This window comes from Cnephaeus nilssonii (assembly GCF_951640355.1).
Source record: "Cnephaeus nilssonii genome assembly, chromosome: 10".
Taxonomy (NCBI): Eukaryota; Metazoa; Chordata; class Mammalia; order Chiroptera; family Vespertilionidae; genus Cnephaeus; species Cnephaeus nilssonii.
In genome coordinates, this window is record NC_137081.1 from 47,839,756 (window position 1) to 47,864,544 (window position 24,789).

At 40.8% G+C, this 24,789-nt stretch overlaps 1 protein-coding gene across 4 annotated transcripts in view; it reads right to left on the reverse strand.

The window, feature by feature from the left end:
• The window catches only part of NOSTRIN (nitric oxide synthase trafficking), a 49,878-nt gene that overhangs the window by 23,244 nt on the left and 1,845 nt on the right, over nucleotides 1-24,789 (reverse strand). For all 4 annotated transcript variants that reach the window (XM_079782297.1, XM_079782298.1, XM_079782296.1 and 1 more), the window contains exons 2-7: nucleotides 21,861-21,946; nucleotides 9,542-9,625; nucleotides 6,349-6,411; nucleotides 6,080-6,161; nucleotides 3,893-3,955; nucleotides 1,279-1,377 (exon numbers count right to left, since the gene is read on the reverse strand). In XM_079782297.1, the coding sequence (XP_079638423.1) occupies nucleotides 1,279-1,377; nucleotides 3,893-3,955; nucleotides 6,080-6,161; nucleotides 6,349-6,411; nucleotides 9,542-9,625; nucleotides 21,861-21,946 (477 nt within the window). The remainder of the gene's footprint in view (nucleotides 1-1,278; nucleotides 1,378-3,892; nucleotides 3,956-6,079; nucleotides 6,162-6,348; nucleotides 6,412-9,541; nucleotides 9,626-21,860; nucleotides 21,947-24,789) is intronic.

The window sequence follows — 24,789 nt, forward strand, 5'->3', positions numbered from 1 at the left end:
TCCCCTCCTTGGAAGCTGTTTCATTATTCAATACTTATGATTATTTCAAACTGTGAAGATTGATGTGTGAAGAAATGACCTTGTAAAATCTTGTTTATAATGAATTTAAGTTATTCAACTAATAGTTTCTTCAGATGAAATAATAGCAAAACTTGCAATGACAATTTTCTTTTAAGGATGTTTTGGGTTATAGTGGTGCTGCCTGCATTGACTTAGGGGGACTCCATCTTTTGGAGAAGATACTGATGATTTCAAAGCTTTCCATTCTCAGCACATACCACAGAATTGTGCAAGATAATCCATTTTGGGGTTGTGTTCATTTTTGCCTAAAGCTTACTCTTATTTAATATATGAATTGACATTGATGCCAACACATGGACAGCTGTGGATTCTGAAGTGTCTGAGGGGGAATTTTACAACATGAAAAGGTGTCAACATCCTGGGACATGTGGCCACTGACAGGTGTCTGTGTCATGTGGATTTATAGACTTACTTCCTAGCTTTAATTAGGGTAATACACACAAAATGCACAAATCTCTTAAAAAGATTTCTGCCAAGAAGCTGCGGTTTGGTGCTAAGATGAACAATATCAGCATAATGAAGCCACAGGAACCGATGCTCTCTCCTGCTCCTGGTAATGAGCGCGTCCTCACCAGCGTGAAAAGGCGAAAACTGGGATGGGCTACTGAGATCTGACAAGAAGGTGGCCAAAACACTTAAAATTATCAAGAGGACTATCAGAAACATGAATTTATATTTACTATGGTTAAATTTGAACCTTTCCCCAAGTGTGTAATTTATGCCGGAGCTGTCACTTAATGATTATGTAAATACAGGATTAGCTAATCATTTAAAATATTACTTCATCTTTACCTCATCCTTCAAACATTTCTACTTTTTTGTTTTGTATAATGTTCATAACATATTGGTATAATTTATAAAGTACTATTATTACATACGACATAGGTAAAGTAGACTATACAATAAATATGAATATGTCTATATATTTTTTACTTATTTGGGGTATGAGCTGAGAGATATTTAACAATAGGGTTCCCTATTGAAAAATGTGGACACCACTGGTCTAATTTGTCATCTGTCAATAATACCTTTTACAAATATATGTGGACCAGGAATGATTCTGATACTCTGCCACACTAGGTTCTGCAGAGACCCTGCACAGAGGGGGAATTAGCCCGTGCTCTTGTATTCATAGCTAAGGGCCAGGAGCCCATCCGTCACCAAACCTCATGCATCCAGCTGGCCACGACATGTTACCTTCTGCTTCTCCCTGTCAGTCATGGTTTGCTTGGAGCTCTCTATAAGATGGAAAAGTGCTTCATGCTTCTTGGTACTCTCCATTAATTTCTTTTTGGCCTAGAGTCAAAAAAACATACAGAAAAGTAGGGGGGAAAGGAGCAAAAATGGATATAAAGAGAAAAAATATTCTGTTCTGGAACAAGATAATGTTTATGTGCTAGCTTGAATGATTTTAGTTCTTTATTTCTGCCCTCACCTCAAAATCTGCCTAAAATATTGCAATGGCTAATGTTTTGCCCTGAGAACCACTGTATATTTTTTTCATTACAGTGGGTATACTCATAAGGATTATACATTTTGCTAGATCACCGAAGGCCTGCAAGCCTCCAAAATGTTATTCTAGCTAACATGAAGGAAGGGAAGGGCTCTACCACAACAAACATGGAAGACTGCCCGCGTATTTCTTTTAAATCAGCCTGGGCCACAATTGAGGTAGCTTTAAGATGCTTTCTTAAAACTTAAAGCAAAGGGGGAATTGTGCCACCTGATGACCAGGCTTGAGAGCTGGGCATTTGCCTGGCATCTTGTGATATGACCTGCATTGTGGGAAGAGGGTGGAGGTGGGGAGAGTTGGGAAGAAAGAAACATTCAAAGTCCCCCTATTCTGTTGATGCCTCAACCTCAGAGTGGGTCATGATTCAGGCAATCATTTTCTATTCCAACAGTTCCAATTTGGCAGGAGGTGATGCTCCAGAGATAAAATAAACAGAATTCAGTTTGAATTGAATTCAGCCTGTTTAAGAAACGGGGTTGACTGAAAGACTGTGTAGTTTTTTCCACCTCAAGATTGCAAGAACCGTAAAACCAGATAATGAAGGGAAAGGCTCAGGTCTCTCCTTCCTAAGGAATCAGAGGCAAAGGCTTCTGAAAGTCTCTAAATATATGACGTCTCTACAAAGGCGAATTCAAGGAGCAAGACACTCCTAGACCTTCTTCCTCTGCCTTCAGTCGGTCACATGTCCACAGATAAAAGAGAGTGTGAGGCAAGAGCTTTGGCCCTTTAAGGGTTAACATCTGTGTCCCCAGGACAGACTGCACTTCATTACTGACATGCTGAATCCCTTGAATTGTAACTGGGGAGACAATTACTCCAGCTCAAGAATTTTAATGTTCTCTTATTTCTCTGTCACTCTTCATAAAAAATAAAATCTATTCTTATTTGGAAAAATTAGTTGGTAAAAACTTGGAAATAACAAAAGATGCTTTTTGTTCTTGAAAGCAATTGCAACTGTGGAGCATGGTTTCTCCCTTCTGGTCCATTATATTGAATTTCCCACGAAAGCTGAATAGTTAGAGAATGGATTTTTTAAAAACAAATTCTGTTTAAGAAAGCTTATAAAATCAAGAGCAAAACTAAAAACAAATGACTGGATGCTGTTTACGAGGCTGCGAAATATGCATTGTAAATGTGATTCTCATGAGCCTACTTTTAGCAGCACTTCTATTGTGGGTATAGAAACTCATTTATCTCAAGCATTTCTTAGGGATGTCTTTGATCTCATGGAGCCTTTGCTTTCAGCAGAAGCTTCAGGGGCAACACTGAGGGCTGACATGGGCTGCCTGTTTGTGAGGGCATCTCTGGTTATTTACATACATGGGTGGCTGTGTACCTGGGACTGTTCTCTTTGGGATCTGACACTTTGGAAATAAAAAAGGAGAATTTCAACTTTTGGAGCACAAGTCCTTTCAAAGAGGGTCCTTGGGTTTTCTTGACAGATTCCCTCTCTCGTCCTTTCTACTCAAAATGAATTCCTCTTCAACTGGATTGTTCCAGAATAATCTTCTGCACATACATATGGGTTCCATCTGTTACTATCTCTAATGATATGTTCTACATTCTCACACCAGAGCATAATTCCTTTCCTTAGAATTCATTCACTGTTTCCTGCACATGTTGCCTATCAGTGAATTTTAAAATTGCTTGGAGGCAAGAACCACATCTTAGTGCAGTGCAGTGCGGTGCACAAGAAGTGGACCACAGACTTGCGGAATCAATACTTATATGAATTCCCTTTATGTATCACTACCCAGCCCTTGGCACTCTCACTAGTGAGACAAACACCCTACAAGATAAAACCAAAACTCAGATAGCATTTGCCACTTGCCCGAAGTTGCTAATTATACAGAGAGGCAGTCAGTATAGTGAATGATTAAGCGTAGTGACCCTGGAGCCCAACAACTTGTAACACTTGCTGGCTCAAGCATTAACCAGCCCTGTAACCTTGGGCAAATTATTTACCTCTCTGTATCTCAGTTTCCTCACCCATCTTTAAAATGGGACAATGCAAGGTCACATACCCCAATGGGTTGCTGTGATAAATAAAATATATAGTATATAGCTCTTGGCACACAATAAATGCTATGTAAATGTTGGCTATAAATTACCATATTTAGAGCCCTGCTCTTCCATTGGTTGAGTTGAAAGATACTATAACTCAGGAAAGGAAGCATTTTTCTCTTCAATTAGAGCTTAGACATACTAACACTAAGACACATTATCACATTTGTGCAAAAGCAAAAAAACTCCAACCCTAAAAACTGAGTTCACACAGAAGATGTTTGTGTTACTTGCCTTAATTTGTTGATTCCAGTTGCTAATAAAAAGATTTGCTGTCTTTTCAACTTCGTTATCAAGCTATGGGAGAGAAAAAAAGGAAATTTTTTTTGCTGTCTTCTTGTTGAGTCATGGTGCTGGCTTATTAGTTGTCATGCAATCACTATCACAATTCATAGAAATCCTACAGTGGACGTATTTCCTGAGAAAAGTAGCCAAACTATATTTTCCCCTATCAAGAAGCTCTCGACAGAATTTAGCCTGAATGCATTTGGTAAAATAATTATTTATAACACATAACCGCATGAAAGCAACATAAATGTGCAAAGTCTGTGTGGAGGAGGATCTTGCATAGTTTGGTGTCACATCCAATCCCACCATTCCTCTTCAGCATCATTCCATGTGGCTCAACCTTAACACCATGAGAATTGGCATCAGTCCTAACAGTGCTAATTTTACTAAGTGTCTCATTGCCTCTGAAGTGAATATTGTTTTAATTTCAAAGAGATTGAGTTCTTAATCATAATTAACTTCCCCTCACTTTAAACAGCCAATCATACAGTAATAGTAATGATGAAACTGGATCTAGGCAACCCGCCTGGAGGTGGAACTTTAGTTAGGGCAGAACCTTGGTTCCTGGACCACTCACCTTTTCCCAGACCCACAGATCAGACATTATTCAACCAGTTGGAGATCCAGCAATACTGCACTTTGGTTTTTCCCCGTTGATTAAATTTGGGATATATGCTTTAATGTAACAAATACAATGAAAATAACTTTATGATTTGTGTATGTGGCCGAAGTGTGGGACGAGTTCACTTTTTAAAAAAATTCTAATCTTTTATCTTTTGTGTGAGAGTGGGAGGGGTGGTGGGGGTGCCACAGGGATGGGGCAAAGCTGAAAAGATTTCAAACTAAAACAGCAACTTGAAGGATCATTACCTTAATTATCTAAGGTCCTATGATAATGATCACAGCATTGCTACTAATTTGTGGTAAGTACTAAGGAAATGCTAGTAATTATCATACTATAATATGGTGTTAAATATTTATCAATTAATGAAATATAGATTTGTGTTTGGATTTTATTAAGTTGGTTTGCAAAAGTAGATGATTATATTGCTTTCTAGTAATTACTGCAAATGTCCCCCATCACCCTAGCCCTCAGGAGAACATCCGTTCTGGTAAAAACACATGTATGGCCACACAAACATCAACTCCATTTCCTGACTGAGTTTAATGAGTTTGAATAAATTTTTTAAAATCATTTTTCTGCCATCAAGGCTTTTACAAGTCCCCTCATCCTACTTGACCTACTTCCCTTCACAAGGATCACCTGTCATTGCTTCAGAACTTCTGGCCTGCACCTGGTCTTGAAATAGTGCCCATGACCCACCCCTATCAGAGCTAAGCAACTTTTATGGAACACCCCTATGTTGCCTGAAAATATATTTAAAAGTGTTTAACAACTGTATGACACATGAGTAAAAAGAAAAATGAGCACAAATGAAACTGTAGCAGGAAAGCTACACAAACTCTAGAGAATACACTATGCCTCTGAAAGAATTGCTTAGTTATTTTTCTTCAATTGCAGGCTGTTTGAGGATTTATACCTATTCTTGCCTTTACCTAATTCCAAGCTGATAAGCAGAGAACAGCATTTCTTTTTTTAAAATGTGTCTATAATTTTTTTATTTATAAAAGGATTATCTATTCATTGAAAAACAGCAGAAATACAAAAAGTACCAAAAAATGAAATAAGAATAACATCTAATTCTACTGTCTAGAGATAATTTATATTAACAGTCTGGGGGGATTCTTCCAGGTATTTTCATTTGCATATATACACATATTTTACAAAATTGAGGTAATTTTGACATATTTTTTAATCCTGCTTTTTAATTTTATACTGTGTAGTAAAAAAAAAATCCCCAAGTCATTAAATTCTTCTATAATAACATCTTTAATGGTTACATGGTATTCCATTGCTTGAATTTATCATAATTTACTTTTGGATGAAGAAGTTTCCAGTTTTTCACCATTACAAAAGTGTTTTAACAAACATCCTTGTACATAACTTTTTGAGCTTCTTTTATTTCTATGACAAATTTCTGAAATCTAGTATCATTTTTAGATCACCTTTTATTTCTTGAGCCAAAGACAGAAATCTTGCTTAAACAGGGGAGAAGAAAGGTTTTGACTCACTGATTTTCTCTTCTTCTCATGTACACTCAGGACTTGATGAGTTGGTTTTACTGCTTCCAACTCAATTGCTTTGCCAAGTTTTCTGGAAATGGAACATAAGAGACGCAAGTATAGTATTAGGATTTATATCTACTTTCCAAATTACTTTCTGGGGGAATAAAATGGTGTGTTATGGCCAGGTTGAAGTGGAGTATGGTAGCACACGGACATTAAATATTTACGACTGACTCCCTTTGGGGGTTGAGCAAGGCTGGGGTGGGAGCACTCACTGATGCAGGTCTGCCGCAGACTTCATGCCCTCCGAGACCCAGGCCCAGGCACTGGCGACACAGCTGGAGGCAAAGACAAGGGGGCGTCATTATCCAGGAAAGTCAGATTCATTGCATTCAGTAATTGCACTCATATCCCTAATCTTATCTCAATTTCTCCATGGGGTTAAATGCTGCCAACAAGTTTATTTGCACTGGACTCATTACAGAAACTGCTATTTTTCAGGCATTTGTCATCGTGACTTTCATTTTCTATTTCATGTCTGTAGAAAATTGGGGAAATAAAGTAGCCAAGGCTGAGAAGGCACTTAGAGCAGGAAGGGCACAGCATGCGAGGGGCAGAAGGCTCTTACAATCTTCTCAGGCTCCTCATTTCACTGATAATAAACTGAGGCTCAGAGAAGTTAAGTGACAGAGGACTCGAGAGCCCTGATTATGTCCTGTGTGCTGCTCTTGCCATCAGGGTTTAGATCCTGTTAGGACAACTACTCAGATATTTTATGGTCTTGTGAACAGTATCTCAATTTAACAAAAGGACGGCACTGCCCTGTCCTTAGCAGCACAGAGGGAGGATTAGGAAGTGTGATACTATTTTCTCCTACAGAAGAGGCCTAGCTCACAGCAGACTTCAAAAGTCAGGGTAATAAGCACAATTGCATCAGTAACCTCAGGTACAGAGGCCTGTGTGGACTTTGATGGAGCGGGAGGGGACAGATGGGTGCCCTTACTGAAATCGTGATGGTGCAGAGGTTTTGCCTCAAAAGACTTAGGTTGTACCCCATAGTTATTTAAAGGGAGAACTAGGTCAAAGGATGCCAGATTTTCTGCATATCCAAGCCAGGCACAACAAAGGACTTACTGTATGCATCCAATTAGAGAAAATTCCAGAAAAGACAAAATGAGTATATACAGGTAACAGATCAGTGTCAGTGGTTGTTTGGGACTGGGTGGGGGAGGACTGCACACAGGCATGAGGGATCTTTTGTGTGATGAAAATGTCTCCATGTTGATTTTGGTAGTAGCTGCATAGTGTATACATCCATCAAAATCTACCAAAGCATCTGCTTAAAATTGGTGCTTATTATTGCAGGTAAATTAAACCTCAATTAAGTTTTTAAAAAAAGGAAGCCAGCTCTGGCCAGGTGGCTTAGTAGGTTGGAACATTGCCCTGTACACCAAAAGGTTACGGGTTCAATTCCTGGTCAGGGCACATAACTAGGTTGCAAGTTTGATCCCCAGTCGGGGTGTATATGGGAGGCAACAGATCCATGTTTCTCTCTCATATCAATGTTCCTTTCTTTCCCTCTCTCCACCTCCCTCTCTGTCTCTCTAATCAATAAAAAACATATCCTTGGCTTGGCCGGTGTGGCTCACTGGTTGAACGTCAACCTATGAACCAGGAGGTCACTGTTTGATTCCCGGTCAGGGCACATGCCCAGGTTGTGGACTCAATCCCCATTAGGGGGCGTGCAGGAGGCAGCCGATCAGTAATTCTCATCATTAATGTTTCTACCTCTCTCCCTCTCCCTCCCTCTTTGAAATCAATAAAAATATATTGTAAACAAACAAACAAAAATACATATCCTTGGGTGAAGATTAAAAAAAAAAAAGGAACCCAAGCACACTTTGGGGAAGAGCCTGACATTTGCTCCGCAGAGGAGCTGGGCATCAGAGCAGGAAGCCGAGGGCACTGGCCTCGGTGGAGTCTGTGTCTAAATTCACACGCTCCCTTTGTTTTCAGTGGGAACTTGGAGGGATGGATCACTTACTTGATTTCTCTGACACTCACTTAATTGGACTTTTAAAATATGAATAATTTGGGTCATTTATACAAGTACCTAATAGATTTGGGTATAGATAAAAGTTTAATTAAAGTTTATTATTAAATATTATTGTGCTAATCCTGATTAACCAAACGTTCTGGACATGCCAACTCTCTGGGAGTACCAAGCTGGATGCTAGGGCTGCAACTCAGTAAGACACACCCACTATACCCCTACACTTCTCATTCTTTAGGAAGTAATTAAAATCAACATCATAAGAAATACTTCTGGAACTTTGGCTCTGTCTCAGGTAGTAAGCATACTTCTTGTATTATCTCATTTAATCCTCACAGCAATTATGTGAGATAGGTTTTATTTCCACTTTAAATAGACACTGAGAGGTAAGATAAATTTTCCTAATTCACCTACCTGGTAAGTGGTAGAGCTAGAATTTAAACCCAGGCAGTCTAAATAAAGTCTATCTCTACTCAACCACTGTGCTATACTGACTCCTTGGTAAATCTACTAAAATACTATCCTAAAAATCAAGCTAGAAGTCACAGCAATTTTAAAGTCAGTATTTGCTGTTACAGATGATGCCTAAGGAAGAATAAGGATATAAGCTCCTAACTCATTCCTTTTTTTCTTTTCCTCTCATTCACCATCAAAAGAAGCTTTTGCAATGGCATTGCCAGTTTAGGCTGACATCTGCAAGCATTAGTCAAGAATCTTTGTATCAAATTATCACTAATGGATCATTTTTAGAATACAAATATATTTCTCTTTCCCCCAAAAAAAGGAATCGATTTCATTCTGAAATGTATTGAGGAAGATGTGAACCAACATTTTTTCAGCATCCAATGTTCTAATGATACATTTTCTCATTTAATATGCACACCTTTCCACACACACACATACATACACACAATGGAGAATATATCATTACTTCCTCTAACAGTGGCGGAAATTGAGACACAGAGAAGCCAGGTTATTTGTTGAAGGTCAGAGAGTTGAAATAAAGCAGGATTCAGACTTTTTGACTCCAAGACATTCCAAGTTAACAACACTGTTTTGTAAGTTAACCATCATCAGTGAGACCTTTTACACATGTGGGCTTAAGACTCATAAAAACATGGGATGAATCCAGCTCTGGAACTCCTTATCTGTATGCCTGGGGAAAGTGTCTTAAACTCTTCAAGACTCAGGACTTAATCTGTAGTAGGGACAATAATAAGACTTCTCAAGGGTTTTGAAGATTAAGTGAGAGTATTTATAAACTCATTTAACACACTGAATAGCACACAGCAAGTATTCAAGAACTGGAAGCCATGCTTGACATCATGTACCTGCCACATTTATAACAGAAAACTGGAACTGAACTCTTTATTATTTTTAAGAATTATTTTACCTTACCTCTTTCATATACTTACTTTTTCTTTGTGTTCTGTAATGCTTTGTTCAGCTTAATTGCCTGTTTCTGAAGTCCTTTGGCATAGTTAAACTCCAAGTTTGCCCTGTTAGCAAAGGAACAGAATGTGCCAAAAATCAAGCAACCCCGTCTCCACCCCTTACCCCATAACACACACACAAAGGAGAGTGCTCAGACTGACAATACAATCCTATATAATAATCCTATATAATAAAAGGCTAATATGCAAATTGTCCCCTCAGGAGTTCGACCGACCGGGAGTTCGACCGCTCGCTATGATGTGCGCTGACCACAAGGGGTGTAACAAAGGAAGGCCCCAGCCAGCAGCCGGCAGCTGGCGGGGAGGAAGGTCCTGGCTGGCAGCTAGCAGCCAGAGGAAGGAAGGCCCTGATTACTGGCCAGGTCTAGGGACCCTATCTGTGCACGAATTTTGTGCACCAGGCCTCTAGTGCCTACATAAAGAAGAGATGATTTGTTTACTATAAAGTTCCTCTTATCCTTAGACATAATCCTTAAGGCTATCCAAGAGGATCCTACAAAGGAAGAGAGTTTATTTATTTGACCTTCTTGTACACCAGTGTTATGGATTGAATTGTATCTCTCCCCAACCCTCAAAGATGTTGAAATTCTAAACCCTAGAGCCCAAGAATGTGGCCTTATTTGGAAATAGGGTCTTTGCAGACCATCAAATTAAGTTGAGGTCATCAGGGTGGTTTCAAACCCAATATGACTGTGTCCTTATAGAAAGGGGTATGGAGACAGAAATTCACACCCAGGGAAAACACCATGTAAAAAGATGAAGGGTGATGTATCCACAAGCCGAGGAATGCTGAAGATTGTCAGTAAACCGCCAGAAGACAGGGGAGAGGCACTGAATAGATTCTCTCTGATAGACCTCAGATGGAATCAATCTGGACAACATCATGATCTCAGACTTCAGAATTTCTGTTGTTTAAGCTACCCAGTCTGTGCTACCTTTTAATAGCAGTACTAGCAAGCTACTACAAGTAGTAGAGAACAGAAGACTTCCCTACTTATCCTGGGACATAAGTACTATTAGATTAGTTCTAGATTATAATGAGCTGGCAATAAAATGATAAATTATGATGAACTTAACCACACAGTAGCTTTCTAAATGGGAAGGTGCTAAGGTGGCTAACATCACATTTAGAAAACGAATTTCCATTACTTTCTATGCAGGGCAAGACTCAGTGGGGAATCTGGGCATGCCCTTTAAAAGACAACTCCTTAGTTCTTTTGGGTAGATTGAATCACTTTCATCTTGAACTGATTTTGCCATTTTTACTTGTAGGCCCATCTACAGACAAAATTAAGACATATTCTTATTCATCTCACTTTTCACTCAAAATAATAAAAGTGTAGGAAATTAAATTCAATTTATATTGTTTTCCTTCTTAATATGCACCAAAAAGGTTTTTGTTGCATATTTTTCAGTTTTTTTTTACTTATACTTTTATCATAAGATAAAAGTCATTAGAATTATTTATGGCTTCATTTCATGTGTGATAAAATCCCAGAACTCTCTAGTAACTAACTTCATACCTGAATTCACACCCCCACCCCACACACGCACACAAATTAGACTCAGTGTGATAAACTGAACAGGGAAAGACAGCTCTCTTTCATAAAATGGAATGCAGATATCATAGGCTATTGATCTATTGCTAAATTTCTATTTTCCCCTGTTAGTACAGCTGTGCTCTACGTAAGAATAAAGACCATCTCATTTGATGAACTTGGATGATCTTTAATCCCAGGAGACTTCTACCATTCAGTGGAGTGGCTTTAGGAAACATAAAGGGAAGTAATTAGTCCTACATCAGAGGTTTTATGATAATTAAAATATGGTAATGACACAAGCTAAGGGGGGACTCAAAGACTGGAACAATTACTATTGACTTGCATGATCTGAACCCTGGTTCCCTCTTTGATTTCCTCTCCTACAATGTTTCCCCTTGTTTACTGGACTCTGCTGGTGGCCAAATGCCACCCTGCGTCGGGGCCCTTGCACTTGCTGTAGTCTCTGCTGGGTATTCCTTCTGTTACATAATCCTTATGGCATTTTCCTTCATGTCAACACCAACAGGACTTGTTCAAACCTCACCTCCTTAGAGGCTACCCTATCTAAAAGAGCATCCTTGTTACTATCCCCTTACAGCTTTATTCATGTCTTAGAACGTATCACTATCTTAAGTCACAAATTTTTTTTTCAGTGTAGTTCTATGAACACCCCTAGAATGTAAGCTTCATGAGGGTCTAGATTTGTTTTGTGCATTGCTATATATCTAGGCCTAGAACAATGCTTGGCACATATAGGTGCTTGGTATGTATGTAAATGAATTAATGAATGGACTTTCCATCAGGTTTTTTTTTTTTTTTTAAATTCTAATTGCCCTGACCAGAAATCAACCCACAACTCAGGTATGTGTCCTAACCAGGAATCGAGCTGGTGACCCTTAAGTGCATGGGATGACACTCAACCAACTGAACCACACTGGCCAGGGTTCCATCAGGTCTTATTAGAATTGTTAACTGGTTTCTGCTACAAGTCTGTCTCATTTCACCAGTTATGAAAACAAAATTGCACAACTATTTAGATGTATTCCTACAAGCTTGAGCTGTGCTCAGCCCTGATATCAGAGTACACAGCTTTCTAGCACTTGGAATAGCTAGACACATTAACCCTTTCCTAGCCCATACTAATGAGAGGGCTTTTAGAACGTTCCTTCCCAGCTTTCTTTCTTGGAAGCAGCACATAAACTATTAAATATGATGAAGCATTCACAGTGCTCATTTCACAGCTGGGCACTAAACAAGTTCTTAATAAATATTAATTTTTCTAATATTATTATGTACCCCAAAGGATCTCTAAACATGTAGAACGCCCCAGATACACAGAGGGGGAGGTGTGGGAGAGATAACCCACAGTTTGCTCATCCATCAGCTCCAGAACAATTCGAAATGCCTTCTAACAGGAAAGGCTAATGCTGTCAGGCATAGCCTCTTCCTATGAATTCAGTTTCACTTTTAGAATGTTCTTGCAGGCTGTACAACGTGTCCTAGAAGCTGTGCAGAAATAGAAAGAACAATGCCCAGAAGGAAGTGCTGCTTTCCCTAAATCACTAACTTAATCAGATCCTCCTGGGAAAAAATGTTGGGCTTGGGTGACAAGAAAGGAAGAGGGCCCTGCTCACCCTGAAGCTACTGCTCTTCTGTTTTGAGCCTGACCATCTCGCCTGAGCTCCAGCATTTCTGCTGACTTTCACTTGAGCCTGGTAGGAAACCAGCCTGAAGAGATTCAATTACCACCCAGCACTGCTTGCTTTGGGTTTCTCTTTATATACAAGTGTCGTCTGCATCAGGGCATATTCGTATATATTTTTACAGGTTGGTATATAGCTTAAACAGTGCTCTCCTGACAAGTATGTTGCCTGTGTTCTGCCTATACATACAGTAGTGACATCCAACATGTATTGGGCACTTACAACATGCCAGGCAGCATTCAAAGTGTTTCAGATGTGTTTCCTCATTTAATCCGTGATAACTCCCATCGGGTAGGCACTCTTACTCTACCCATTGCATGGAGAGGAATAGCAAGGCACAGGCAGTTTAGTCAGTATCTTGCCAGAGGTCACCATGAAGGACAGAGCTGGCTTTCAAACCCGAACAATCTGCCTGGAGAACCTGCCTACTTAGATACTCCAGTGGCCTCTGAACCTGTGGGGAAGGGGCTGGAGATGGAGTCCAAGGTAAGGACTTTTGAAGATTGATGCCACCTCTCACTTGGCCTTGAATTGCAGTGTTTCTGAATCACCAAAGCTCCCGGTGGCTTTGCAGCCTCGGTGCAGACATAATGACTTTCCCCGGCTTCTTCCAACAGCATTGGTGCTGATGTGAGGTGTGCTCCCAAATGGGGAGGAGGGAGTGTTAAGGGTCTGGAAAATGGAAAGGGAGGGATCTGTGCTATCAACTGTCACCAGCAGGACTCTATGGCGGAACTGAGTTGGGCACCACTTCTCTGAACATATCTATTGTATCCTTTGCCCACCTTGGATATAGTAAAAGGTTTTAGAATTAGCATTCAAATCGACCAAGCAAAGCAAGCTGTAATAATCTCCTCTTGCATTTTAAACCCTAATGACCATCACACAATCATCAGCAGAGTACTCCGCCAGTCAGAAGGAAATGAAATGAACTAGGGCCTGGAAGATGGGTGCGGGTGCATGGGGAGTGGGACGCTGTGACTGGGGTCCCATTCTGGCGAGTTTGCCTACGGATGAAAGGTTCCCAGGCCTCTGGCCCTGAATGGTCTTTATCTTAACAGAGGCTAACGGCTAAATTTCTCCCTGAAGAAAATGGTTCTAAGAAGTTATGTTCCAACTGGCAAGCATCGAAAGAACTGTCATATTTATAAGTCAGAATGTTTGTAAATTGAACAAACCCTGCCATGTGGCTCGTCCGTGCTCATGACCTAATAAAACAGTATGTCCATATGTCCTTTCAGAGTTATTGCTAAACAGAAGTGAACTGTTTTCCCAAGGCAGAGGTGGCACTGCCCAGCCTCCTCCATGGACCCCCACCACACACACTCACAACTGCTCAGTCCTAAAAGTCACCACGTGCAAAGGGAGTCAAGAGAGACAGAGCTAATCTCAGATTGAGGCCTAGAATTTTCATTCCCTCATTAAAATAATCAGAAACATGCTTGTAAGAACTTTGTGCTTAGTGTCCTAGCCCTAAAGCAACCTAATAGGAGTTGAGAGTCCTACTCTAAGCAGTTGTCTTGGTGCATGTGAAATTGATGATGTATATGTCTTTTGATGGACAACTCAATTGCAAAATATTCCAGTGAATTTTAAAGATCCTGGACCAGAGAAATGGCAGGCACTGGCTTTTAATCCATCTATGTTCTGATTTCCTCTCAGCATGTGGAGGCAGGTTAATAAATTCTCACTAGTAATATTAAAGACCAACCAATAAGTCAAAGACCAACATTTGTCTTAGAATTTAAAATAAATTATTCTTTTGAAAGAAAGGAGAGATGGAAAATACAGGGTATCAGATTCAATATTTTAGGTAGATCATAAATTAAACTGTATGAGTATAAGTGACCATGTAATCAATTTTAGAGTGTCCTGCTCTAATAAAATTAATATTTTTAAAAATGGTAAAAAAAATCACAAACTATAACTGGTCCCTGTGTCTAAAAGAAATTAATTAAAAAAGACACGCACCACTATGTTTATTGTAGCGTTATTTACAATAGCCAGGATATGGAAACAACCCAAGTGCCCATCAATAAATGAGTGGGTAAAAATGTTGTGGAATGTGGAACATATATACAATGGAATATTACTTGGCCATAATCCTATCTAATAAAAGAGTAATATACAAATTGACTATCACTCCAACACACAAGATGGCCGTGCCCATGTGGTCAAAGATGGCCACCACCATGTGGACACAAGATGGCCGGCAGGAGAGGGCAGTTGTGGGCGATCCAGCCAGCAGGGGAGGGCAGTTGGGAGGGACCAGGCCTTCAAGGGAGGGCAGTTGGGGGCAATCAGGCCTGCAAGGGAGGGCAGTTAGGGGTGACCGGGCCAGCAGAGGAGGGCAGTTGGGGAGGACCCAGGCCTGCAAGGGAGGGCAGTTGGGGGGACCAGGCCTGCAGGGGAGGGCAGTTGGGGGCAACCAGGCCTGTAGGGGAAAGCAGTTAGACATCAATCAGGCTGGCAGGGGAGTGGCTAGGGGGTGGTCAGGCTGGCAGGCAGTAGTGGTTAGGGTCAATCAGGCAGGCAAGCAGGCGAGTGGTTGGGAGCCAGCAGTCCCGGATTGTGAGTCCTGGTGGGATCGGGACTAAACGGGCAGTTGGACATCCCTCGAGGGGTCCCAGATTGGAGAGGATGCAGGTTGGGCTGAGGGACACACACCCCCACCCGTGCACGAATTTCGTGCACTGGGCCTCTAGTAAAGAATAAAATCTTACCATTTGTTAAAGCATGAATGGACCTAGAAGATATTATGCTAAGTGAAATAAGTCAGGCAGAGAAAGACAAATGTCATATCATTTCACTTATATGTGGAATCTAAAGAACAAAATAAACAAACAGAAACAGATTCATACATACAGAAAACAAACTGATGGTTGCCAGAGGGGAGGAGGTTGGGGGCTGGGTGGAAAAGGTAAAGGGATAAAAAACTATAGATTGGTAGTTACAAAATAGTCATGTGATATAAAGTACAGCATTGGGAATATAGTCAATAATACTGTAATAACTATGTACAGTGCCAGGTAGGTATTTGAAATTTAGGGGGGATCACTTTGAAAGGTATATGATTATCTAACCACTATGCTGTTCACCTGAACCTAATGTAAAAATTATATTGAATGTCAATTGTAATTGAAAAATAAAATTTAAAAAATAAATATATAAAATAGAGCTAAGGCTCTCTTAAGCTTGAAAATAGCAGGTGACAGAGCCCTCCCTTCATTATGAATTAAGAAGGAATTTTAGTAATCTGAAAATCTTTGTTGGAAATGTCATCCCCATCTCTGGCCTCCTAATTTCTACTAGCAGCAGCTTCTGGTTGGGGGCCTGGTATGCTGACATTTTCCACCCAAGCTTTATCAGTTTGTCTTTTGAAAGACAATCACAAGCTCATCTTACAAACAGGCAATATTTAAAAGCTAGTTATTCGCAATTCGAAAGACCTTTTTTCATGGAAGCTCTGTTATTTGAGCAGCAGGGTTCTCTGGCTAGCCCACACACCCACTTCATCATTACCGATTGCCTCAATTCTGGTTCCTGAGGGCAGTGTTAAAAAATGGCAAGTGGGGCCAAGAGGACACCCTTCTGGAGGGTCCAGTCTGAGAGTCCCGCTGAGTCCCTCTCACTTGCAACCCAGGGAAGGGGCAGGTGTGGCAGCTCTAGATCTTCAGATCCCGCTTGTCTGCTAATTCCTGAACTGAGTGAGTTTATAAAAGGGGTTGGGGTAGTACAGTCTTGGGAAAGTCGGGCAAAATGGACAAAAAGTTTGCAAAGCTTTTTAGCTAAAAAACAAAATCTCATACAGAAACCACCATATTGTATAAGTGGGAGCAGGAGGAGGGAGCTGAGCCCCGCCCATTGAACTATCTCACCCCCTGAAGTGCCCCCTGAAGGCTCCCCACAGACCCGTGTGCTACCAAGTTTGAAAGCCATTGGGCTTGATGACTGCTGATGTCCCTACCCACGGAGGATCTTAACAGGACCCCCTGAGAATGTTGGGGCTCCCACAGCAGTGCTCCACACTGCCTGTCCACTTGGAAGCTGCCCTTACACGGAGCCTGGGTTGGGCTGGGTAGAAATCAAAATGTATCGTCTCATCCATATCCCCATCTGTAAAGTAGGAATGAATGAGAGTATGTATGTACTGCACTGGGTGGTTGTGAGAAAGTAAAAATGCCTTTTTTTTTTTTTACTTTACACAGAACACAGTGGCTGATCTACAGATTGTGCTGGATAAATGTTCTCTTTTGTGATTTTATTATTCTTTTCCAGCTTATGTTCAAATAATAGTTTATATACTATGTAAGTAAATTTCTTTGACACATTCATTTATTGCTCTTCAGAAATAGCCTAAGTTGGACATCTTAAAAGTTATGAGTTCTTGAAGGTCCAGAGTCACTCATACATTAATCCCTTTCTTCACTCAGTGAACATCTCTCTTGAACACCTGTCTGCTCTGTGCCAGACCGAGAATAACAGTGTAGGGCAGTAAGAGCTCTATCGGAGGTAAGCACCAGCTCTACACATCTCCGAGGAGCACTTTTTTTTAAGACTGGGGACTGGAGTCAAGAAGGTAGGCCCGCTAGAGGGGAATGACTAAATCTCCAGCACTGAAGGTGAAGAAGTGTCTACAAGCAGATGATATAGCCTGCACAAATGCAGGGACCCATGATGAGGGGTAGGAGTAGGTGAGAGGGATGACAGGGACCCATCATGGATGATGCAGGTGGTTCAGTAAGATGGAGAGGAGAATGGGTCATGGGGAGATGAAGAGAGACAAGCTTGATATGAAGGAAATACTCAGATCTCTTTTATAAAATACTATGAGGGCTGAATATTATACTGAAGGTGATGGGAGTCTTTGAAGGGTCTTAAATGGGGTCATGGCCACAGAGTGGAAGATAAATTAGAGACAGAGATAGGCCCTAACCAGCTCCCTAGTTGAGGCAACTTTGCCTGGCTTAGAAAAAGAAGATCCTGTGAAGGGACACAGCTCTGAGGGACAAGACTCAAGGGTTGAGAGTGATTTCGATTCCTGCCTTTGCTTGGCCTCTTAGCCAGGTGCCTTTGTTCAGTGTACAAACTGCACAGCTGCTAGGCAGTGCCCCTAGACAGAACAGGTTAAGAGATGTTTGCCAGAACAATGGCAGAGGCAATGAAATGAAAAGAAAGCTGTAGGGTACTAGAGAGCAATATGATGACTCAGTCATAAGCTGAGATAGAAGAAGGGATGATGCCCTGACCGGTTTGGCTCAGTGGATAGAGCGTCAGCCTGCGGACTGAATGGTCCCGGGTTCGATTCCAGTCAAGGGCATGTACCTTGGTTGCGGGCACATCCCCAGTGGGGGGTGTGCAGAAGGCAACTGATCGATGTTTCTCTCTCATCGATGTTTCTAGCTCTCTGTCCCTCTCCCTTCCTCTCTGTAAAAAATCAATAAAATATATTTAAAAAAAAAAAAAGAAGAAGGGATGATGGGTGACTACAAGGTATTGGGCTTGATTGAGTGGGCAGTGGTCACCATGGTAAAAAAAAAAAAAATTCCAGGAGTACCAGCTTTGGGGAAAAGCTCATAGACTGTTTTGGATAGGCTTGCTTTGTGGCTCCATGGGACACCCACATGGAAATGTCCAATAGACTGTTGGATATATGGTTTGAAGTACAGATAAGAAAAACTGTCTAGTAATATTCATGAGAGAATCATCAATTTGCAAAAAGGAGCTGAAGGTGTGGGAGCTAAGATCACCCAGGCTATGCGTAGAGTAGAAAAAGGGAAGATTTACTAAAGATTTTATTTTAATCGTTTATTGCTTTGTTGACAACATCTGCAATGAAGAATGGATGAAACAATGGCCAACTAGACTTTCTTCTTTGTTCTTTTCTTTTCTTTTTAAAAAAAATATATTTTATTGATTTTTTTACAGAGAGGAAGGGAGAGGGATAGAGAGTTAGAAACATCGATGAGAGAGAAACATTGATCAGCTGCCTCCTGCACACCCCCTATTGTGGATGTGCCCGCAACCAAGGTACATCAGGCCGACGCTCTATCCACTGAGCCAAACCAGTTAGGGCAATTTTTTTTTTTAAATGTCCAGAGCAGTGTTACTTGCCATTTGAAAACCTGACCTTAAGCTTGCTTGCAGAGGAACAATTGATTTTCCCATCAAAACCTGTATGAACATTAGCTGTGGAGGTGCAGGGAACCAAATACTCATAAATAGTTTCTGGGAATGTGTCTTTGTCTTTTAAAATCTGATCTGTGATTGTGTTAAAGTGAAACCTAATGACTTTGGTGTGAGGCATCTTAGGAGCCGCTGTGTGTCTCTGGATAAATCTGAGTTGCTACTATAAAAAAGGAAACTGAAGCAACTAATTGGATAAAAGAAGCTAAGCATGACCATGAATTGCAGAATTTTCAGGAAAAATGGTGTTTCAATAACAACTGCACTTTTCTGTCAACACCAATTAGAACAAATGCAAGAAGGCAGCTGAGCTTGGAAATGAAAGTCTCTGAACTCGCAGCTTGATTGTGACGCTGTCTCCTGTAGCCCCTGGCCAATACAAAGCTGCTCCACAGGGCCACATTCCAAGGACAGTAAAGACCTTGTTCTAATAATGTGGTTGTAATATAATAAAATAAACCCGTAACCATCTTTCATTTATTTATTCATTGAAGCTACAAATATTGGATGTATTTCATGTAGCAGGTACCCTTAATTCAGCTGGCCGCTAGATTTGCCTTTTTGATTTTCTATGTCATAACCCTCAACAATTTCAACAGAGACACAGGTAAGAAAGTGCATTCTGACTCCACGTACAGCAGATATATCTGTAGCAGGAGAGAGGCAGAGAAACCTGGACAAGGCAGTTTTGGAGCAGTGATTCCCCAAATTTATTCAGTTTATTGTTGAGTCTGTTTGCCAGGCATAATTTATCACCTGACTTCTGTCTTCATAGCTCTCTTCCAGACACTAATTTTGAAGATGGGGACACCAACTAATCAAGGTTCAAATGACTGCAACCCAGATCATGTGCATGGCTAATAATATGTACAGGTTTTTCCTGATCTGCAGAGGGAGATGTTTTCTAACCCAGGCAAGGGGTTGAATTTGTATAGTAGTTAACTGGTTTTATTTTAAATAATTTCCTCTGAGACTGATAACAATACTTTTTTATAGAAGAAATTATCTCCCAGATTGCGGGTGGGGGGGGTGGGGGCGAGGGTGGTCCTTCAGCCAGGCCTACACCCTCTCGCAATCCAGGACCCCTTGGGGGATGTCCAGCAGTTGGACATCCCTCTCGCAATCTGGGATTACTGGCTCCTAACCATTCGCCTGCCTGCCTGCCTGATCACCCCTAACCACTCTGCCTGCCTGCCTCATCGCCCTTAACCACTTGCCTGCCTGCCTCATCACCTCTAACCACTCTGCCTGCCTCATCACCCCAACCCCTCTGCCTGCCTGATTGCCTCTAACCACTCGCCTGCCTACCTGATCGCCCTATCCACTCTGCCTGCCTACATGATTGCCCCAACTGCTCACCTGCCTGTCTGATCGCCCTATCCACTCTGCCTGCCTACCTGATTGCCCCAACTGCTCACCTGCCTGTCTGATCGCTCCTAACCACTTTGCCTGCCTGCCTGATCACCCCTAACCACCTCTACCTGCCTGCCTAATCGCCCCTAACTGCTCACCTGCCTGCCTGATCATCCCTAACCACCTCTGACCCTGCCCCTGCAGCTTCATCCAGAATGACGTCCAGAAGGACGTTTGGCTGTCCAGTCTAATTAGCATATTATTGTTTTATTATTATAGATTTTTTCTTTTCAACTTTGTTAGATAAACCTGGTTATTATCTTTATAATAGCCTTTTGGATTTCTCCAGTATCTTCCCTTGGTTCCAATAAGGCTAATGTTCTCCTTTGTTCTTGACCTACCAGTGCAGGATGCAGTTGGGCCCATGTGTCTTTGTTCTCATGGCGCACATGCAATCATTTAAATCTGAAATGGGTTACCTTATAAAAAATAAACAATCTAGCCTGAAGGTCTCTTTAGAGTTGTTTATTACAGAGCTGTAGGAAAATGGTCTATATCTCTATGGCCCAATTCAGTCCTTAGGATCTCTAATTTTAAGTAGAAATGTTTGTAACTTCTTGACTGAGTTAAGGGTGCTTATTTCAGCACAGTGAACAGCTTTATACATGATCACATCTAGTATTAAAAGAAGATGATACTTCCCTGGCCAGTGTGGCTCAGTGGGAGAGCATTGGCCCAAGCACAGAAGCATCTCAAGTTCGATTCCTGGTCAAGGGCACACACCTGGGTTGTAGCACCTGGGTTGCAGGTTTGATCCCCAGCCCGGGTCAGGGTGTGTGCGGGAGTCAACCAATCAATGTGTCTCTCTCACATTGATGTTTCTCTCTCCCTCTCTCCCTTTCACTCTCTCTAAAAATCAATGGAAAAAATATCCTCAGGTGAGGATTAACAAAACAACGACAACAACAAAAAGATGAGACTGAAAATGGTGACTTTTCTTTCATCCATTTGGATGGATGATTAGAATGACTTTTCTAATCATTCATCAGACATTTACTGAAGAAGTCAAAAGGCCAGGCTGTAAGAGCTCGGCATACAAAGGTGAGTAGGATTTAGCCCCCACTCCCCCAACCTCCTCATAGGGGAGACATATGTCAATTAATAATTGTCACTAGTGTGAAAACAACAATGGTGTATACATCAGGAAAAATGGTGGGCCCCAGCAGGTAGTGATAAACTCAGTCTTAGGCATCAGAAGATACTTGACTGGATCTTCCCAAGCAGAAGGACCTCCTGCTGTTTCCTGAATTTTTTTTTTTATGGTACCCAAGTGATAAATGTGCAATAGAGAAGAATCACTCTTGAAGCCAGTCTCTCAAGTACCAAAATATAACACTGTGTTCCAGGAAGTGGGACAGCTTATAATCACTCCTCCAGTTCCATCACTTGCAGCCACTAAAGAAGAAGAGCTGCTTATTGCAAACGCACATTTCGTACCTTTGCTGAAGAATGGATGTGACCTGCTTGCAGAAATTCTCTCCATTTTGAGAAAACTCCTTGAGGCTCTTGTACACTTGATTATACTGAAAAAGAAAAGATGCACAGACAGGTTATGGACACTTCCAAAGACAGAACTCCTTTAAACTCTGAGTGCTGCTGTGATGACGACTGTCATTGAAGGTGACCGTGCAGCTGTGGGGTGCACACCTTTTGGGTGAATTCTTAAAATAAAGACTAAGTCTCTTCTGCCTGGGTATGAAAGATCCTGGAGAACTTTTCAAAAAATGAAGCTTGTCTATCTGCTACTCCCCTAGACCAGTGGTCGGCAAACCAGGGCTCGCGAGCCACATGCAGCTCTTTGGCCCCTTGAGTGTGGCTCTTCCACAAAATACCACAGCCTGGGTGAATCTATTTTGAAGAAGTGGCGTTAGAAGAAGTTTAAGTTTAAAAATTTGGCTCTCAAAAGAAATTTCAATCGTTGTACTGTTGATATTTGGCTATGTTGACTAATGAGTTTGCCGACCACTGCCCTAGACCATAGGCAAACAGTTCCGCAGTGGGGTGCCCTTGGAGTCCGGCTTCCCATTGCCCTATTGTCCCCAGGAAGGTTAAAGGTACATTCTGAAACATATTGAATAGTTAATTATTTTGTGTCTCACAAATTCCAAAGTAATATTTCTATATCTTTTTACAAACCCTGAGCTATGAAAGTAAGTGTTTCTTGGCTGAGATATAAAAATGTAAATGAATAACTTGTTAATAAAAATGTGTCCTAATCCCCTCTACATCTCATTCAACTGTGTTATAATAATGAGTTGAACATTTCGATTGCACCAAACCTTTATACATTTATTTATATCTGAATTTAGCCTTCAGACTCAAGAATTCTAATTGAAAGTTTTTATCATTTGGTTTAGAACTCCACAATGTCATTCTGAAAATTGTATTTGTAAAGGTTGACCTTGATGACAATAGATTTTAAGTGCCCAAATGGAGAGGGTAAATGTCAGCTGACTCGGCAGCTTTCCTCACACAGAGTAGGTGAATTAGGAACGGAACAGTTTTCAAACAAACACTCTCTCACCGTTTCCATCAGGGAGATGCATTCTTAGTGAATTGCATTTTTCAAAATGAGATTTTACACAAGAGTACGCAAATTTTGTGTAGATCGAGCGTCATGCCGTGACTCGGCTCATACAGAAAGCCCAGCCTCTTCCGACTCCTAACCAAAGTTGTGACCAGAACCAGTTGAGAATATTTCTATGCGCTGGGCTGCAGGGGCTGCTGCATATCCCAAATGTATCAAGCCATCAAAACTCTCCAAGACACATTTGTAAAATGCCATCTCCAGATGTCTAGTTCTAGGAGGCCAGACAATCCTCAAAGTTTATAAACCAGTGATTTAACAGTCCATGGTCTTTGGAGGAAAGGGGCAGCCTGTGGCAAAGAGGAGATTCCTGTCTTTCCCAAAGATACTCAAACTCAACTTTTTAAAGGCAAAGGCTGCTCAAATAAAAGTGCATCATATGGCTTCAATCTACTCTGAAGCTGCTAGTTTTAGATTTTGAAAGATGATTTCCTGTTATTTAATAGACTAGTACTTACTAAATTTTTCATATCAAGGAGTGTCCAGTACAGATTCTCTCTAGAAAATGATATATGTACCAGACAGTGTACTAAAGGGACAAAGTTGTTCCAGGTAGAGACAACTGGTCCATGAGCTCTGCCTCCACCCCCTAAGACCCCAAACCCAGCCACACCCTGCCAATTCAAGGGCTGATACACCTGTAACCCATGTCCCAATCTCAGTGTTCCCAGGCATACACAAGTCTGGAAGTTCTTCAATAGGTCAGGTTATTAGTTTAGTGAATAAATAAGAGCAGAATGTTCTGCTTGTAGTAGCAATGGAGAGAGAATCTGTACTGGACACTCCCTGATAAACCCTAATAAAGGTGGCATCAATAAATAAAGGAGTTGCTAAAATATATGTCCATTATTTTAGCATAACCCCTTATTTACAAACAACCATCTACTCAGAGTTGAAGACAAAAGCCGTGAAAAGCAGAACCCAGAGACCATCTTGCCCAGTGTGTGTGTGTGTGTGTGTGTGTGTGTGTGTGTGTGTGATCAGAAAATAGAGGAAAATCCCTTGAATTTGCCTCTAGTTCTCCCTCTCCTACCCCACCTCCCTTCGCACCCCACTCTCATCTACCGGCTCATTTGGGACATGACCTAAAATAAGAGATTAAAACAATTTTTTTTTTATCATGAGCCCCTTTGGCATTCTGGTAAAGCCCATTTTACTCTGAATAATACTTTCAAATGTATAAAATAAAATAATAGGATTACAAAGAAAATTGTATATATATATATATATATATATATATATATATATATATACATTTTAAAATTATATTATGTGTGCTTTATAATTAAGAATTAACCAAACTTCTAAATCACATTGAGTGTGACCAATATTTCTAGATATCTGCTAAGAACTTTAATATTATATAAAATACATATGATTTTTCTTGGTCATAAAGTCACAGACACTTCAGTAGTACTTGGTTGTTGCTTATATTAAAAATTAAAGGAAATTCTTTATTTCAGTTATAAACTAGTGCAAATGAAAAGATCATGTTTTTCTCATTGAAGCTCATGCAGCACACAGGTTCCCATACATGGATCCACTGGGGTAGACAGGGTTAAGAACTGTAGCTAAGCTAAGGCTTTATGAATGAATTGTGTTCTGGGCAACCCTAGGCACTCATGGAATGGGACATTTTGCAGGGAGTTACTCGTAAACCTTTGGGTTCTTTTATAAAACTACCCAAGTGTTTCATAAAGGATTCGTTTGCTTTGTTTAATAAAACACATTAATATTAATAAAACTCATTCCCATGTTTCATTTTGTTCTCAAACTACA